General features: G+C 43.5%; 1 protein-coding gene across 3 annotated transcripts in view; it reads right to left on the reverse strand.

The window, feature by feature from the left end:
• Positions 1-18,809, reverse strand: part of ikbke (inhibitor of nuclear factor kappa B kinase subunit epsilon) — a 57,325-nt gene that overhangs the window by 9,242 nt on the left and 29,274 nt on the right. For all 3 annotated transcript variants that reach the window (XM_041195625.1, XM_041195627.1, XM_041195626.1), the window contains exons 13-18: positions 14,173-14,236; positions 10,684-10,796; positions 7,759-7,835; positions 5,829-5,868; positions 4,321-4,422; positions 2,948-3,044 (exon numbers count right to left, since the gene is read on the reverse strand). In XM_041195625.1, coding sequence (XP_041051559.1) covers positions 2,948-3,044; positions 4,321-4,422; positions 5,829-5,868; positions 7,759-7,835; positions 10,684-10,796; positions 14,173-14,236 — 493 coding nt within the window. The remainder of the gene's footprint in view (positions 1-2,947; positions 3,045-4,320; positions 4,423-5,828; positions 5,869-7,758; positions 7,836-10,683; positions 10,797-14,172; positions 14,237-18,809) is intronic.

Raw genomic sequence — 18,809 nt, forward strand, 5'->3', positions numbered from 1 at the left:
GGAATTCGCTGCCAGAGGAGGTGGTGGAAGCAGGTACGATAGTGGTGTTTAAGAGGCAGCTTGACAAATACATGAATAGGATGGGAATAGAGGGATACGGACCCCGGAAGTGCAAAATATTTTAGTTGACGGGCAATGTGATCGGCGCAGGCTTGGAGGGCCGAAGGGCCTGTTCCTGTGCTGTACTTTTCTTTGTTCTTTATGGAGGAACAACTACTGTTTTTTGATGTTGAAAGGATCACTGTTCAAATCCATAATTAATGTTTTCTAGACTCCAAATAAGCACTCCAATGGTTTTATTATGAAATTCAAGAAAGCTCAAAACACTTCACATTCTATTTCCTTGCTACAGTATAGGATGCTGAATCCAAGTATAACATTTTGTTTTCTGATGATCCGCCTGTTTCACTTTCAAACTCTCGTAGGAGCCATTCCTGTGTCTCTCTTGTATGTTTCATAGGATATTTATATGCTGAATTTCCCTCCCTCATTGTTCCTAAGCTGCCTTCCATCCCCTGAGTACACTGGTTGAAAATAAAACTTCTGTCCCCATTTCTCAATCTCACTCATTATTTCTCAGGACCACAGAATCACTGATCATACAGTGCAGAAGAGGCCCTTCGGCCCATCTAGTCTGCACCGACATGTGAGAAACACCTGATCTCCCTAATCCCATTTACCAGCACTTGGCCCATAGCCTTGAATGTTATGACGTGCCAAGTGCTCATCCAGGTACTTTTTAAAGGGTGTGAGGCAACCCACCTCCACCAATCTCCCAGGCAGTGCATTCCAGACCGTCACCACCCTCTGGGTAAAAAGGTTTTTTTCTCACATCTCCCCTAAACCTCCTGCTCCTCAACTTGAACTTATGTCCCCTCATGACTGACACTGAACTGAGGGGAACAGCTGCTCCCTATCCACCCTGTCCATGCCCCTCATAATCTTGTACACCTCGATCAGGTCGCCCCTCAGTTTTCTTTGCTCCAGTGAAAACAATCCAAGTCTATCCAAGTCTATACCTCTCTTCATAACTTAAATGTTTCATCCCAGGCAACATCTTGGTAAATTTCCTCTGCACCCCCTCCAGTGCAATCACATCCTTCCTATAATGTGGCGACCAGAACTGCACACAGTACTCCAGCTGTGGCCTCACCAAAGTTCTATACAACTCCAACATTACCTCCCTACTTTTGTAATCTATGCCTTAATTGATAAAGGCAAGTTTCCCATTCGCCTTTTTCACCACACCACTTACATGCCCCTCCACCTTCAGAGATCTATGGACGCACATGCCAAGGTCCTTTTGTTCCTCAGGACTTCCTAGTGTCATGCCATTCATTGAATACTTCCTTGTCAAATTACTCCTTCCAAAGTGTATCACCTCACACCTTTCAGGGTTAAATTCCAACTGCCACTTATCTGCCCATTTGACCATCCCGTTTATATCTTCCTGTAGCCCAAGACACTTAACCTCACTGTTAACCGCCCAGCCAATCTTTGTGTCATCCGCAAACTTACTAATCCTACCCCCCACATCGTCATCTATGTCGTTTATATAAATGACGAATAATAGGGGACCCAGCACAGATCCCTGTGGTACACCACTGGACACTGGCTTCCAGTCACTAAAGCACCCTTCTGTCATAACCCTCTGTCTCCTACAATTTTGAATCCACCTTATCAAATTACCCTGTATCCCATGTGCATTTGCCTTCTTTATAAGTCTCTCATGTGGGACCTTGTCAAAGGCTTTGCTGAAATCCATATAAACTACATCAACTGCGCTACCCTCATCTACACACCTGGTCACCTCCTCAAAACATTCAATCAAATTTGTGAGGCATGACCTCCCTCTGACAAAGCCATGCTGACTATCCCTGATCAAAACTTGCCTCTCCAAGTGGAGATAGATTCTCTCCATCAGAATTTTCTCCAATAGTTTCCCTACCACTGACGTGAGGCTCACTGGCCTGTGGTTGCCTGGCTTATCTCTACAACCCTTCTTAAATAGCGGAACCACATTAGCTGTTCTCCAGGCCTCTGGCACCTCCCCCATGGTCAGAGAGGAATTAGGAATTTGGGTCAGAGCCCCTGCAATCTCCTCCCTTGCCTCCCTCAGCAGTTTGGGACACAAATCATCCGGGACTGGAGATTTGTCCACTTTTAAGCCTGCCAACACCTCCAATACCTTGTCACTCCCTATATCAATTTGCTCAAGAACCTCACAGTCTCTCGTCCCGAGTTCCATACCTTCATCCTCATTCTCTTCGGTGAAGACTGATGTGAAGTATTCATTCAACACTCTACCGATGTCCTCTGGCTCCACCCATAGATTATCCTCTTGGTCTGAAATGGAACCTACTCTTTCCCTGGTTATCCTCTTCCCATTGATATACTTATAGAATATCTTGGGATTTTCCTTACTTTTACCAGCCAGATCTTTCTCATATCCCCTCTTTGCTCTCCTAATTGCTTTCTTAAGCTCCACTCAGCAGAATTCTTCACCTCCCTCCGTTTTTCCTTCCTCCTGTTTATTTCCAGTGCCCAAATCAATTGCTGTCTTGCCCAATACTCAATATTGAGCAAGAATTTACCTGAAACCTCCTGGTTTGTAGAAATCAGAACCACACAGCTCTGAAGAAGTGTCATAAGGACTTGAAACATTAGCTGTTTTTTTTCTCTCCACAGATGCTTTTAGACCTGCTGAGTTTTTCCAGCATTTTCTGTTTTTGTTTCAGAACCACACAACACTGCTCTTGATCACTCATCATCTGAGCAGCAAGCATCTTTTTTCAAAAAAAAACCAAGGAAAAAAAAAACTGTTTTGTCTATTAAAAGACTGTATTATGAGCAGTACAATTCCTGTCAAAACACGTCCACCTTCAGACAGGATGGTCCTTTAATTTTTCTTTAAAATTAATGTTTTCATTAGGGTCATGAAATGTACCTTATTCAAATGAGCTTCATAGTTCTCCAGATCCTCACCAAGATTCATACTCTGGTTATTTAAAGATCTCAGTTGCTTTCTGGTCTCGCAGGCTATCCTGTAAAATGCGATGTGATTACAAATCCAGTTAATACGTTCATTCACAAACTCTTATTATCCATCTCATTATTCTTTCTCACCTCTTTAAAAAGCTCTTTGCCAGCTTCCCAATCCCTACAGTAGCAAGGAGACATTTCATGTTATTCATTCTCAGGATCTATGTTGCTGGCAAGGCTGATGTTTATACATAGTGTCACACGGGGTAAGATCAGCAGGTTTTCCTTAAATCCCCACCTTCTCCACCCACGAGTGAACAAGTTGGCTTTTTGCACCAATCCAACAATGGTCTCTTTTACTGACACGTTTCCAGATTTTTAAAGCTGAATTTAAATTCTTAACCTGCCATGTGGGACTTGGATGCATGTTCTTTAGATTGAGTCCTGCAGCTTAACTGTTAGGGGACAGGTTGGCTCATGGTTCAGAATAACACCGACAGCATGAGTTCGATTCCTGCTCTGGCCCAGGTAGACCTGGAAGGCAATGGCAAGCCACTGCTGACAAAAGCTGTCAGGAAAATAGCTCAGGATCAAGCACCAGCTGACAATGAGCCCAAGGACCTACCTTTGGGAAGAGCACACACAACATGACAATGTAACTGCTACACTACCGTGTGGTAGGGATTGGCTCTCATGTCAGTCCCAGGACCACTCCTTTACCAAGCATTTGATCACTTGTCCTAATATCGTTTTGTGTCTTAATATTAAATTTTGTCTGATTTCAAGCATGAATCACCTTGGGATATTTTCTTCTGTCAAGGTGCTATTTAATAGAAGTTGTTGTTGTTTATCTTAAATTTAATATTGTGCTGCTCAGTCACAGAGCCAAATATCTCCCCAACAATGGACTTCTGAAGCTGTAGAGAAAAGTAACCTATTCATCCTCGGCTTTCCAGAATCAATGAAGATGTCTTCTCTTGTACTCAAGCTTCCAAGCAGTGAGCTTTCAATGCTTTTAAAAAAGTACTCAAGAACAGGCTGCAACAGTTATCCAAGCCAGATTCCGTTTTTGCCCCAAACAGTCATTAGTCATCCAACTGGTCATCAGCTACTGTCAGAAACTAACCCCCAAACTAATTCTCAGGCACTAACCACAAATGGTTCTCAGTTACTAGCCAACTGCTCCTGAATGACTTACATCAGTTCTAAGCCAACTACCCTACCAACCTTCAGATACTTATCCCTTCTGGGCATCAATCTTCAGGCCCTCCATCATTATCTCCCACGGACACAAACCAGCCCTCAGTCACCATGTGCCAGATAGTCTTGATTACGTACCTCATCCAGTCTTTGATAGAGACCAACAGCTTCAGATATTTCTGCGCACAATCCTCCCTGACTAACATCTGTACCTTCTTTGCGTGCATTCCCATTTTGATCCTGGAACACCAAAGGAATGCAAGATGTCCATAGGTTGGGCAATATAAACTCAGGTGAAAGTGAAAAGTTCAGAGTTCAGGACACCAACAAAATTGGAAAGTGTTGAAATACATGCAAGAAGGTTTTACAATGAGTAGGTATTATAAAATAATGTTTTGCAATCTTAAACACCTTACTTAATCTAAATCCCTCTGTTTACTTTTTCAGGTACCCATATGGAAGGGAGATAAAATAAATTATGGGGTAAACCTTTTATAAATCACTGGCTAGGTCCCAGCTGGTCCAATTCTGGGCTCCACGCTTTAGGAAGGATGTCAAGGTCTTGGAGAGGGTACGGAGGAGATTTACCAGAATGGGACCAGGGATCAGGGAGTTCAGTTAATGAAGAAGCTGGGATTGTTCTTCTTAAAGCTCTCCTTAACCTTCTCTGCTCTACTGGAAGTGTTCAATATTATGGGGTTTTGTTATTTTCTTCTTATTGATACTATTTCCACTGGCAGGAGGGTCAATTATCAGAGGACACAGGTTTAAGACACTTGGCAAAAAGTCCAGCAGGTGAGAAATGTTATTTTTTAAAATATATTAAAAAACACAAGTTGTTGTGGTACGGAATGTTTTGTCTGAAAGGCTGCTGAAAGGATATTGTAACTTTCAAGAGAGAACTGAATACATATTTGAAAAGGAAAACATTGTGGAGCTATGGGGAAAAAGCAGGGCAGTGGGGCTAATTGGATAGCTCTTTCAAAGATCTGGCACAGGCACTATGGACTGAATGGCCTCCTCTGTGCTATATCATTCTGTGAACCTTGCCATTCTGCCACTAGCTCTGAAAATTGCTAAGGTTACCATGGGTCACTATGGCTTCTGCAACAGGCAGGAGTTTGAACTTATGCAACATCTCACTGCAGTAATGTCTTATGGAGGCAATTATTGCAGTGAATTTGCGCACAGCAAGATCCCATGAACAGAAATGAAGTTAATAACTAGTCCATCAATTTTTAAGTAATTGGTTTGAAGGAAAACCATTATTATAATTGCTTCAGGCGACCTTTACCACACAGCTGAATCACAGAACCACCTCTGTTTAGCATCTCATCAGATAGATGGTACCTCTGGCAGTGTGGCACTCCCTCAGCCCTGCACTGGAGTGCCAGCCAAGACAATGTACATAAGTCCTGGAATGGGATTTGAACCCATGACCTTCAGTTTCAGAGGCAGAAATGCTATCCATTGAGCAAAATTTACACTTTTAAACTTTGCTTTATTCATTTGTGGGATGTAGGCATCACTGCCTCAGCCAGCATTTATTGCCCATCCCTAATTAAGAGTCAACCACATTGCTGTGGGTCTGGAGTCACATGTAGGCCAGGCCAGACCAGGTGAAACAAATAATAAAACAAACTTACTTCTCAAATTTATGGATTTGTTCCTCATTGTATGAAAGTTCTGAAAAAAGCAAATATTGGATGGTTAGGCCACTGTAATTTTCAATGCTTAATGCAAGCACAGCTTGCTTCTAATATGTAGGGATCAGTAAACCAGGCTTCCACTGTGATCATTCACTGACTTCCAGCTGGGAGGGCGCACATGTGGGGGTTGAATAAAAACCAAGTTTAAGTTTGGGGTTCTGCCCTGCTCCCCTCACCACCTCAACCATCCCCCACCCCCAGTCAAACAGCCATCAACATGTCTTCTAAGTGACACTTGGATGATAAGGGAAATCAGTGCTGTGGAACTGTACTCAAGGATGAGCCTTCAGGGTGAATTCAGGAATGGGATGGGTGGGGGGAAAGGAGCTGATGATAAAAAAAAAACTAAAAGAGAAATGGTTGTGAAAAAGACTTGCATTTCTCATTTCCAGGACATCACTGTAGGAGTTCCCTAGGTTGGTGCCCTTAGGTCCAACTATCTTCAGCTGGTCCATTAGTTATCTTCCTTCCATCATAAGGTCAGAAGTGGGGATGTTTGCTGATGAATGCACAATGTTCGGCACCATTCGCAACTCTTGATAATAGTGCACGTCCAAATGCAGCAAGACCTGGACAATATCCAGACATGGGCTGAAAAGTTACAAGTAACATTCACGCCACACAAGTGCAAGGCAATGACCATCTCCAATAACAGAGAATCTAACCATTGCACCTTGACATTCAACAGTATTACCATTGCTGAATCTCCCACTATCAACATCCTGGGGGTTACCATTGACTAGAAACTGAACTGGACCAGACATATAAACACTGGCTATAAGGGCTGGTCAGAGGCTAGGAATCCTATGGCAAGTAACTCACCTCCTGGCTCCCCAAAGGCTGTCCACCATCTAGAAGGCTGAAGTCAAGAGTGCGATGGAATATTCTCCTGGGTGAGTGCAGGTCCAACAACACTCAAGAAGCTTGACACCAAAGAGGACAAAGCAGCCTGCTTGATTGGCAGCCCCCATTCATAAACATTCACTCCCTCTACCACCAACACACTGTGGCAGTGCACTGCACAAGCTCACCAAGGTTCCTTCGACAGCACCTTCCGAACCCACAACCACTATCATCTAGAAGGACAAGGGCAGCAGACACATGGGAACACTACCACCTGGAAGTTCCCCTTCAAGTCACTCACTATCCTGACTTGGAAATATATCGCCGTTCCTTCACTGTCGCTGGGTCAAAATCCTAGAACTCCTTCCCTAACAGCATTGTCGGTATACCTACACCACGTGGACTGCAGTGGTTCAGAAAGGCAGCTCACCAGCACCTTCTCAAGGGCAAAAAGTTTATGGGCAACCAATGCTGGCCGAGCCAGCTACACCCACATCCCATGAATTAATTTTTAAAAAGCACCTTTCAAAACTTCAGGATTGTCTCAAAGCACTTACAACCAATGAGTACTTCTGAAGTGCAGTCACCACTATAATGTAGGACACATATCAACCAATTTGCACACAGCAAGATTAACAATGAGCTAGTTTGGTTTTAGTGATGTTAGGTGAAGGAGAAATGTTGGCTAGAATTCTGGAGTGGCATATTTTGCTTTTCTTTGACACAGACAGGATCTTTTATGTTGACTTGAGTGGGCACAAAGCACTTGGTTTCATGTCTCATCTGAAAGGTGGCACCTGTTAGTGCAGTGCTCCCTCAGTAAACCACTGGAAATATTAGCTTGGACTTTGTGCTCAAATCTCTGGAGTGAGACTGGAACCCACAACCTTCTGACTGAGAGGAGAGAGTGAAGAGTATAGTCACTAGTTGGTTGTGTGTCCAGTCGTGGCTACTGAACCACTTTTGACACTATCACATCTCCAGTGTAAGTTGAGTATTAATCAGTAATGAATTGGACCCTTACTCATTTTCAATCTGTCCTTTCTGAGCTGGTGGTGAATAGCAAATACTTTGTCCAGTAAAACTTGCACTTTTCCAATTCTATAAAATAATTAGACAACATAAATATTAATTATTCCTCATTTTCATCTGTTCTTTTCATTTTTCATTTTCATCTCTCCTCCTTTCCTGTGTTGCTTGGGTCTCACTCATTCTCTATGTACCCGTTCAGATGGTGAATGTTGGCTGGGTTATCAGAACATCACAGCCAAGGTGACTCTGTCCTTACCTGACATCGACATAGAAACACGTCTTCACCCAAACATGGATGGCAATCAAATAATGAATACCATTTCTACAGCGACTTTTGTGACATCAGGATATCCCTTAGAGCTTTACAGCCAATGAAGTACCTTTGAAGTGTAGTCACTGATATGATGTGGGAAACGTGGCCACTAATTTGCACACAGCAAGCTCTCTCGCAAACAATAATATGAGAATGGTTTGATAATTTGTTTTAGTGATGTTGACTGAGGGATAACAAATGACCAGGACAGCAGGGATAACTCTCCTGTTTGTTGTCAAAATAATGCTGTGGGATCTGTTATGTCCACCTGCAAGGGCAGACCGAACCTCAGTTTAATGTCTTATTCAAAAGACAGCAGTTCAACAGTACAGCACTCGGTACTGCAGTGGGGTTGTTGGCTTAAGTTACATGCTTAAGTCTCTGGAGTGGGACTTGAACCTAGAATACTTGAACTCAGAGGCAGCAGTACTATCCACTGTGCCACTACCAGGGGTAGGAACTCTGGGTGATTCTTCTTCTCTGTAATCCTGGGGCACTGAAATCAACTGTAGTTACAATTCCTGCCCCAGGTAACTCATCTCAGACCAGGTATGGAGTGCGGATTTTGACAAACAGATAATTTTGTGCTGTTATGTTTCAAAGGCCCTTGAAAAAGGAGAATGATGGTCTGTTTAAAAATTGAGTAAACTGGCCATGAGTCAGTCATATTGTTAAGAGATTCGCTTTGATTTACAGTTGGAAGTTTCATGGCTGCCATCCCATGTTGCTGGTGATAGCAACCTTCTTCATTGTCAGACAGATTGAGAGAATTTGGGGGTAATTTTAACTCAGCCTGATATAATTTCCCTTTTCATTCGACACCCACCCCAATACCACCTCCAATTAACTTCAGCTGTTAGGTAAATTTGAGAGTGGCAAATATCAAGCAGCAAATTCAATATCACTTCATTTCTAAGATTAAGGTCAATCCTTTGTCTTAACTATCCACCTGAATCTGATGTCAATTGAACCTGTCAAACTATAACCTCATTCATTGTAGATAAGCTTCTCTCTCAGCCGCTACACTCTGCTCGCTGGAATTCTTGCCAAGCTTCCCCTACCTGGGAAAAGACCTGGTCTGAATCCCCAGAAAATGCAGATTTGGGATCCCCAGTATAGAAAGAATATTAAAGTCATAGACAGCACACAGTATAGATTCACCAGTACAATACCAGGGATGTGAAGCCTTAGAAGAGATACTGGGACTGTGCCCACTCGAGCAAAGTCAAGAGGAGGATTTAAGGCAAGTTTTTACAACTATAGAAGATGTTTGAAAGTGTGTACAGGACAAGGCTATTTTCTATAGCCGGGAAGTCAGTGAGAAATGGCCATTAATTTAAAAATGTTACAGCGAGTGTGAGGATGGAAGAGACATTAGGAGAAATATCTTTACGCATTGGAACATGGAATGCTTCGCCACAGGGAATGGTTGAGGAAGGGGCCATTACATATTTTCAGAAAAAGTGAAGCAGAGGAAGGTGCAGGATTCTTGAGAGACACAGACTAGCAGTGTGACTAGTTTGGAATTGATACAGGGCTCTGGGGAGAGAGGAAGAGCTGGGCAGTAAGAACAAAAGAAATAGGAAAATGAGAAGACCATATGGCCTGTCAAGACTGCTCCGCCAATCAACACGACCATGGCTGATCTTCATCTTCAACTCCAATTTCCTGCCCACTTCCCATGTCCTTTGATTCACTGAGAGATCAAAAATCTGTCCATTTCAATCTTAAATGTATTCAATGATGGAGTACGCACAGCCCTCTCAGGTAGAGAGTTCCAAAGATTCACAACCCTTTGAGTGAAGAAATTTCTCCTCATCTCAGTCCTAAATGACCGGCCCCTAATCCTGAGACTGTGCCCCCAGCTTCTAAATTCCCCAGCTGGGGGAAACAACCTCTCAGTATCCACTCTGTCAAGTCCCTTCATAATCTTGTATGTTTCAGTGAGATCACCTCTCATTCTTCTAAACACCAGAGAATTTAAACCCAGTTTACTCAGCCTCTCATCAGAGAACAACCCTTTTATTCCAGGGACCAATCTAGTGAACCTTCACTGTACCACCTCCAAAACAAGTATATCCTTCCTTAATTATGTAGAGCAAAATGGAATACAGTATTCCAGATGTGGGTCTCATCAAAGCCCCGTATAATTGTAGTAGGACGTCTTTATTCTTGGATTCCAATCCCCTTGCAATAAAGGTTAGCATGCTATTTGCTTTACCAATTGCTTGCTGTACCTCCATGCTAACTTTTGTATTCCTTCTGCAAGCACACCCAAGTCTCTCTGAACACTTACAAGTTTCACGCCTTTTAAAAAATATTCTGCTTTTCTATTCTTACGACCAGAGTGAATAACCTCACGTTACCCTACATTATACTTCACCTTCCACCTTGTAGCATTAGTTTGGATTAGTTTAGGGTTAGTACAGGACCAGGGGAAGAGTAAGGCAGTGGGGTTAGTTTGGGATTGCTCTAGCTAAGAGCCAGCAGAGATCGAGTGGGCCAAATGACCTCCATCAGTGCCATAATCGTCTATGGTTCCAGCTCCTGAAGTAACCCGCGCTTAGGGCTCATTCATTAGTACAATCACATGATCAGTCTCACGTGCTGTCTTCATGATGTATATTACTGCTCTTCGACCATTCGGTTGCTATCAGGTCCAGTTGCTTCTGACTGCTTTGAACACTGTGGGAGCTGGTCACCAAGAATTCCAGAGCCTACAAAACAAAATAATTAAACTTACACTTGATTTTTCATGTATTGCTGAAAAAAAGCTTTTTGTCTTGCACTCATCAGGAGGCTTTGCAAGAACTCTGATATAAGGGGAAAACAACAATTTATACTGTATGAGAAAAGAGTGCTGATTGGTTGGGAAGTGGACTCTGTGGGTAGAGGTGTTACCATGGAGAATGCACCAGTGACGGTGACTGACAATTAACTGCCAAACATTGTTTGAAATTTAAACCAGGCAGCTTGACCCTGATTAATCAAAGCATTGCCCTGAGGAATGAGTCAGCTACCAAATGACAATATTTCATGCGTTGGCCCTGCTGCATAGCATAACATTACATTACAGTCATCCAGGATAGGTGCAGTATGAGCTAGATACAGAGTAAAGCTCCCTCTACACTGCTCCCAGCATATGCTCCCAGGGCAGGTGTTATGAACTTGATGTGCTGGAAAGGTTTCTTAAATGAAACAGGTAACTTTATTATAGAGCTCTTTAGAAGCTACATCCTTGAACCAGGTCCACGACCAGAAAACTCTGCCCCCAGGATTACCCACGCTTAGGGCTCATTCATCAGTACAATCATGTGATCCCTAAAAGCAGTAGGAATTCACCATACTTCCTCCTCTTTTAGTTTTTTTTTTAACGGTTCCTATTTACCCAGAATATTTTAATGCACAACATATACATATATTTCCAGGTCATGTGATTAAAGATTAAGTCTCCGGGGTGGTTTTCTAATTCGGTTGGAGTGGCATAGCTCTATGACTTGAGATTCTACCACTGGATCGACATGATCAGGAACTGCAGCATTAGGGACATCCTTAGAAAGTGGCAGTTCAGTATTAGATAATACAACAGAGACATCGGGTACGTCTATTCTAGGTTGCTCTATCACCTCAGGGAATAAAGGTTCGATATCAATTATAGGTGGGATAATTGGTTGTAGGAACATCTCTCTACTCCTTAGATGATCCACAGGTTTTCAAACAATCCGGTCTGCCACTTCCACTTGGAATGACAGGGGTCCAGTTTCAGAGACAATTGTACCAGGAACCCAACTAGGACCATTTCCAAAATTCTGCACAAAAACTGTATCTCCCACAGTAAATCTTCAAGCTTTGCTATGAATATCATGATTAAATTTCTGACTACTCTGATTCTTCTCTATCTTCCCCTCTAAGTTTGGAAACACCAGACTTAACCTTGTACAGAATTTCATCAGTAATTCAGATGGTGTTGAACCCGTAGTTGCATGAGGAGTTGTATGATAATTGGGAAGAAAACATGACAGTCGAATTACTAAAGTACCTTCGGATAACCTCTTCATTCCTGATTTGAAAGCTTACACTGCTCTTTCAGCTAATCCACTGGATAAAGGATGATATGGTGCTGTTTTAATATGCTTAATTCCATTTAAACTCATGAATCTCAAACTCTGTACTAGTGAAGGCAGTACCATTATCCGAAACAATGACTTCCGGTAGGTCATGTATAATAAAACATTGGTGCAGCTTTTCAATAGTTGCACATGATACTGGTGATCTAACTTCATACACATCCATCCACTTAGAATGCATATCGATGATGAATAAAAACATGGTACCTAACAATGGACCTACACAATCAATATGTAATTTAACGCAGGGTTGACCAGGCCACTCCCACGGATGCAGTGGAGCTGAAACAGGCAACTTCTGTTGTTGCTGACACTGGAGACAGTGCTTAACCATTCTTTCAATGTCACTGTCTACGCCTGACCACCAGACATAGCTTCGCGCAAGCATCTTCATCTTCGAATGCCTGGATGTGCACTGTGAAGCTGTGTCAAGAGTGGTTCTCTTCCTTGCAAAGGGACCACGACTCTTGATCCCCACAAGATTCCATCTTGACAACTTAACTCTGTTTCATGGGCATTGAATGGTCTCATCTCTTCAGACACTGGTGAATTCAACCATCCTTGCAATACCACATCTCGGACTTCTACAAAATCGGATCCCTGTTTGTCCAATTTCTTATTTGTTTCACACAGACAGGTGAAAAGTTCAAGAAATTCAGCACAAGCACAACAGTTGCGATGGACTCCCCCGTGGCCCTTACTCTGGAGTTAAACATAAATCTCTGCATTATTACAGATGGCTTCAGCTGAAAGTGCGCCTTTACGAGGTCTACCAATTGATGAAAAGATTTGCTATTGGGTGTGCTCAGGACTGTCAGACTGTGAATGAGGTTATATGTCTTGCTACTGCAGACACTTAAAAGAATTGCTTTCTGCTTCTCCTCTGCTGTTATTTAATTCGCCACAAAATAAAAACCAAGGCGCTCTACATCCTGGCTCCAGTCTGCCATGGACACATCATAAGGGTCAATTCTGCCAAAGAGTGGCATGACTGGTGAGTATACTTATCTTTCCTTCCTTCTTAAGAATTGATGTACTCGCATTCACAAGGCAAGGCACAGCATCAGAGCTATTTTGCCCTCGTTGCCACATGTTATGAACTTGATATACCGGACAGGTTTCTTCCTTGAAACAGATAACTTTATCAGAGAGCTCCTTTAGAAGCAAGATGCTTGAACCAGGTCCACGACTAGAAAGCTCCACCCAAAGGATTACCTGTGCTTAGGGCTCATTCATTAGTACAATCTTGTGACCCCTAAAGGCAGTAAGGTTATACCTGCGATTACCACAGCAGGTACAGGAGACCTTGCGGGTGTATTAATTTATGCATTGTGCTTCCAACTGTAATTTGAACAACCCTAATCATTTTGTTTCTGTCTAACAGATCATTCTCTCTCCCTCTCAAAAGATTTTTCTGGTATACCTTCTAAGTATTATCTCTATTTACCTCTTTTGCTTCTGATTTACGTTGAAGGAATAATCAAAGTATATACATTCTCTCTCCATTTGGTATTTTAAATCCCTCAAGAGATTCCCCTGTAACCGTTCCAGACAGACGAACAGGAGGAGGCCATTCAGCCCCTCGAACCTTTTCCACCCCAATGAGATCGTGGCTGATCTGCATCTTTACTTGCCTTAGTAGCATATCCCTTAATACATACACCCACGTCCAAAATTGATTGATATCAGCTTAAAATATTTCAGTTGATCCTGATCAAGGGGTTTGGGGGAGGAGGGTAGAAGGCTGTTACAGGTTTCCACTATTCTGTGTGTGAAGAAGTGCCTCCTGACTACATCCTAAATGGCCAAGTGTGGAGTCTGGATATATCCCTGTGGTGCAGTGTAAGGGGGCGAGCTGGGTGATAACTTCCCAGTAACCTGGGGTCAGCTGGGCTCAGAAAAAACACGTGCGCTGGTGTCTGTCAGCACAGCACCTACGAACACCAAATATGAACAACTGACTCACCGACTGCAGCTTCATGTGAAGATTATCCATTTCTGGCAGATTTGTCTGAGGCAGCAGCTCATATCTATAAGGGAAGGTTTAACAATGAGTGCTCTGACTTTGTATCAGGGTCAGTCATGGCTCAGAGGGTAGCATGATCGCCTTTGAGTCAGAAGCTCAAACATTCAGCTCAACACCAGAAAGACTCCAGTCCATAACTTAAGCTGACACTCTCAGTGTCATGTTGCTGAGGAGTTTCTTTTACTTATTTATGCGTTCATGGGATGTGGACATCGCTGGCCAGCATTTATTACCCATCCCGAATTGCCCTTGTTCAGAGGGCACATTGCTGTGGGTCTGGAGTCACACGTAGACAAGACCAGGTAAGGACGGCAGATTTGCTTCCCTAAAGGACATTAGTACTGCATTGTTATAGGGTCAGGACTGAGGGAGTGCCACACTGTCAGAGGATCAGGGCTGAGAGAGCACTGTACTGTCGGAGGGTCAGTACTGAGGGAGCACTGCTCTGTTGGCGGGTCAGTATAAGAATGTTGCCAGGGCTTGAAAATTGCAGCTATGAGGAGAGATTGGATAGGCTGGGGTTGTTTTCCTTAGAACAGAGGCTGAGGGGTGACCTAATTGAGGTATCCAAAATTGTGAGGGGCCTAGATAGGAAAGACAGGAAAGATCTGTTCCCCCTAGCTAAGGGGTCAATTGCCAGGGGGCATAGATTTAAGGTGATTGGTAGAAGGATTAGAGGAGACATGAGGAAAAACTTTTTCACCCAGAGGGTGATGGGTGTCTGGAACTCACTGCCCGAATTGGTGGTCGAGGCTGAAATGCTCAGCTCAGCTTGGGGGAGGCGGTGGCATAGTGGTACTGCCACTGGACTGGTGACCCAGGTAATGCACAAGGGACCCAGGTTCTAATCCCATTACAGCAGATGGTGGAATTTGAATTCAATAAAAAACAAATCTGGAATTAAAAGTCTGATGATGACCATGAAACCATTGTCGATTGTCATAAAAACCCATCTCATTCACTAATGTCCTTTAGGGAGGGAAATTTGCCATCATTACTTGGTCTGGCTCATGCACTTGGACACCCAGGTCCCTCTGTACCTCAGAACTCTGTAGTCTCTCAGAATTTAGATAATATGCTTCTCTTTTATTCTTCCTGACAAAATGGATAATTTCACATTTTCCCCACATGATATTCCATTTGCCAGATCTTTTCCCACTCACTTAACCTATCTTTATCTGTATGTAACCTCCTTATGTCCTCTTCACAACTTACTTTCCTATCTATCTTTGTGTCATCAACAAATTTGGCAACCATCCCGTCCATCCCTTCAGCCAAGTCATTTATATAAATTGTAAACAGTTGAGGTCCCAGCACTGTTCCCTGTGGCACACCTCTCATTATATCTTGCTAACCTGAAAATGACCCATTTATGCCTACTCTCTGCTTCCTGTTAGCCAGGCAATCTTGTCAGATAGTCAAAAGAATAAAATAAAAGAAAACTTTACAATAGAAATAAATAAATAAAAATTGGATTAAGAAAGGGGGTTAAGGTTAAGGAGAATTCTGATCTGAAGTTGTTGACCTCAATGTTAAGTCCAGAAGACTGTAAGGTGCCTAATCGGAAGATGAGGTGTTGTTCCTCCAGTTTTTGTTGGGCTTCGCTGGAACATTGCAGCAGGCCAAGGACAGACATGTGGACACGAGAGTAGGGTGGTGTGTTGAAATGGCAAGCGACAGGAAGGTCTGGGTCATGCTTGCGGACAGACCCAAGGTGTTCCACAAGGCAGTCACCCAGTCAGCGTTTGGTCTCTCCAACGTAGAGGAGACCACGTTGGGAGCAGCAGATGCAGTAGACCAAATTGAAGGAGGTGCAAGTGAAGCGCTGCTTCACCTGAAAGTACTGTTTGCAGCCTTGGATGGTGAGGAGGGAGGAGGTAAAGGGGCAAGTGTTGTACCTTCTGTGATTGCATGGGAAGGTGTCGTGGGAAGGGGATGAGGTGTTGGGGGTGATTGAGGAGTGCACCAGGGTGTTCTGGAGGCAATGGTCTCTATGGAATGCTGACAGTGGGGGTGAGGGGAAGATGTGTTTGGTGGTGACATCTATGCCACTATCAGCACCTTCTTTACACTTCACCACTACCATTAACACTCCCTTTGTCTTGTGTCCATGACATCTTTGTCAATCTCTCCTTAGCTGTCACCTATTCCTGACCCTTTATCTTGCTCCACCTGCTCCATCCTCTCTTAAACAGTATAAAATCCGTCACATTTCTACTTCTCTTTGGCTCTGAGAAGAATCACATGGACTCGAAACGTTAACTCTATTTCTCTCTCCACAGATACTGCCAGACCTGCTGAGTTTTTCCAGCAGTTTCTGTTTTTATTTCAGATTTCCAGCATCCACATTATGTTGCTTTTATCTTAGTACTGAGGGAGTGCCGCGCTGTCAGAGGGTCAGTACTGAGGGAGCGCCGCGCTGTCAGAGGGTCGGTACTGAGGGAGTGCCGCGCTGTCAGAGGGTCGGTACTGAGGGAGCGCCGCGCTGTCAGAGGGTCGGTACTGAGGGAGTGCCGCGCTGTCAGAGGGTCGGTACTGAGGGAGTGCCGCGCTGTCAGAGGGTCGGTACTGAGGGAGAACCGCGCTGTCAGAGGGTCGGTCCTGAGGGAGCGCCGCAACTGTCAGAGGATCAGTTCTGAGGGAGCGCTGTGCTGTCAGAGGGTCGGTCCTGAGGGAGCGCCGCACTGTCAGAGGGTCAGTTCTGAGGGAGCGCCGCACTGTCAGAGATTTTGTCCATTTGATGAAATATTAAATTGAATCTGCATGTACCCTTTCAGGTGGTGGTAAAGAGCAAGGGCATTCTGGTGACCTGGTCAATATTGTTCCCTCGACCAAAATCGCTAAAAAATCAGATGACCTAGTTAATCATTTCATTGCTTTTGTGGGATCTTACTGTGCAGGAATTGACTTCCAAGTGCCTTATATTTCAGTGACTACGCGCCAAAGGTAATTAATTAGCTAAAGCTCTTTGGGACATCCTGAGACCATGAAACGTGCTAGGCAAATGCATTTTTTCTTTGCTTCTTTAACAATAACTACAGTCATTAAATCATAATACCTGCTGATGGCAATGCTGAGCTCAGCTGGATCTCAGCCAAAAAGCAATGGTTGATTGCTGAAATGCAACAGGCACAACATGCAGAGGCTGCTGCTCTCTGAGTCCCAGGCTGTTTCAGAATGAAATCAGCTCCAACCCTCATCTCGGAAGCCAGGGCCACCCAACAGTTACTTTCTCCATTCCTCGCCTAAGAGCGCTGACTATTGCTGGGATGCTGCTGTGACATTGCTGGCAGACTTCACTGACCAACGGAGCAAGATACAGACGCGAACCTAGGCCGGGAGTGTTGGAGGGAAGTTGGACATTGGAGGGCAGGACACACGTGTGTGAACAAACCCCGCACCCCAAACCCCTCCACCCACATCGGAAGGTCACTGGGCAGATCTTAGTGAGTTAGATTAACTTAAATATTTTTAGTGGATTCCAGTGGAAATCAGAGGGTGTGGGGTTGGTAGAATGGAACAAAACGGCTGCTGAGGGCCTCAGGTGATTGGGCAGCTATCAAACCCGTGCTTAAAATGTAACTTACCAATAGAAATACATTACAGTCAATATTGGTTAGTTACAGCCAGGTCCAGACTGCCAGGAACACAGATTTTTCTGTGCCAATTCTCTGAGGGAGTCTGCAGGGAGCAGGACAGAAAGCTCCCAGATGTCGACATGCATCTTACAACAGCTGGATCAAATCCACTACTTCCCCCAGTGGCTGAGATAGATGGCCATTAAGTACAGGAGTTCAGGAGTTCCCACTTTCTGGCTGCAATACAGCCTAAATTGGCAACGCCAGCACAAAAGATCATGGAATTTTAAGCACAGTTTACGTCCAGCATTTACACTTGGGTTTCCGCCAACATGTATGATGGTTTAAATAACATTGTGCTGGAAGCTGGCACCACCCACATAAATGACACACCCCCAGATCAAATTAATCACCGTGGCAAGTCTCTGCTAATTGTCTCTGAGGAATTTCAAACTGCCTCACCAAATTAAGTTTTAGTTTTTTTTCCAGGTGCAAGGACACTTATCTTTTAAAAGCTTATGAATATAAATTATTTTTTATTTACTAAGAAACCAAATACATTAGCTCATTATGACTACAAAATGATTCTGCATCTTTAAAGTCATTTTAAAATAGTTAAAACCAGGTTGCTCACAGATGGCAGATGACACTCTCCAATTAAAATGATTTTTTTTGTGATAAACCCATTTTCAGCTGTATTTAATAAAATTTTATCACTTAAATATATCAAGGAATACTTCTTAAAGCAACATTTTTAAAAGTTCTAAAACGCTGTCCCATTGTGCTGGATCATGGCTGGTTTTGCTTTCGGAGATGTGCAAATAGGTTTGGCCAGGAACCCGAGGTTAAATGAACACTTGAATTTGTGCCCCAATCGCTGATTGTTCCCAGGGTGGAAAATGTCTCTTAAAGTTTTTTCTGCCGTGTATGCGAACAGAAGACAAGACCAATTTGGGGTCCAGTATGTGAATAATTTGAGACATGACGTGGACTGAATGT

This window comes from Carcharodon carcharias, chromosome 9 (assembly GCF_017639515.1).
Source record: "Carcharodon carcharias isolate sCarCar2 chromosome 9, sCarCar2.pri, whole genome shotgun sequence".
Classification (NCBI taxonomy): domain Eukaryota; kingdom Metazoa; phylum Chordata; class Chondrichthyes; order Lamniformes; family Lamnidae; genus Carcharodon; species Carcharodon carcharias.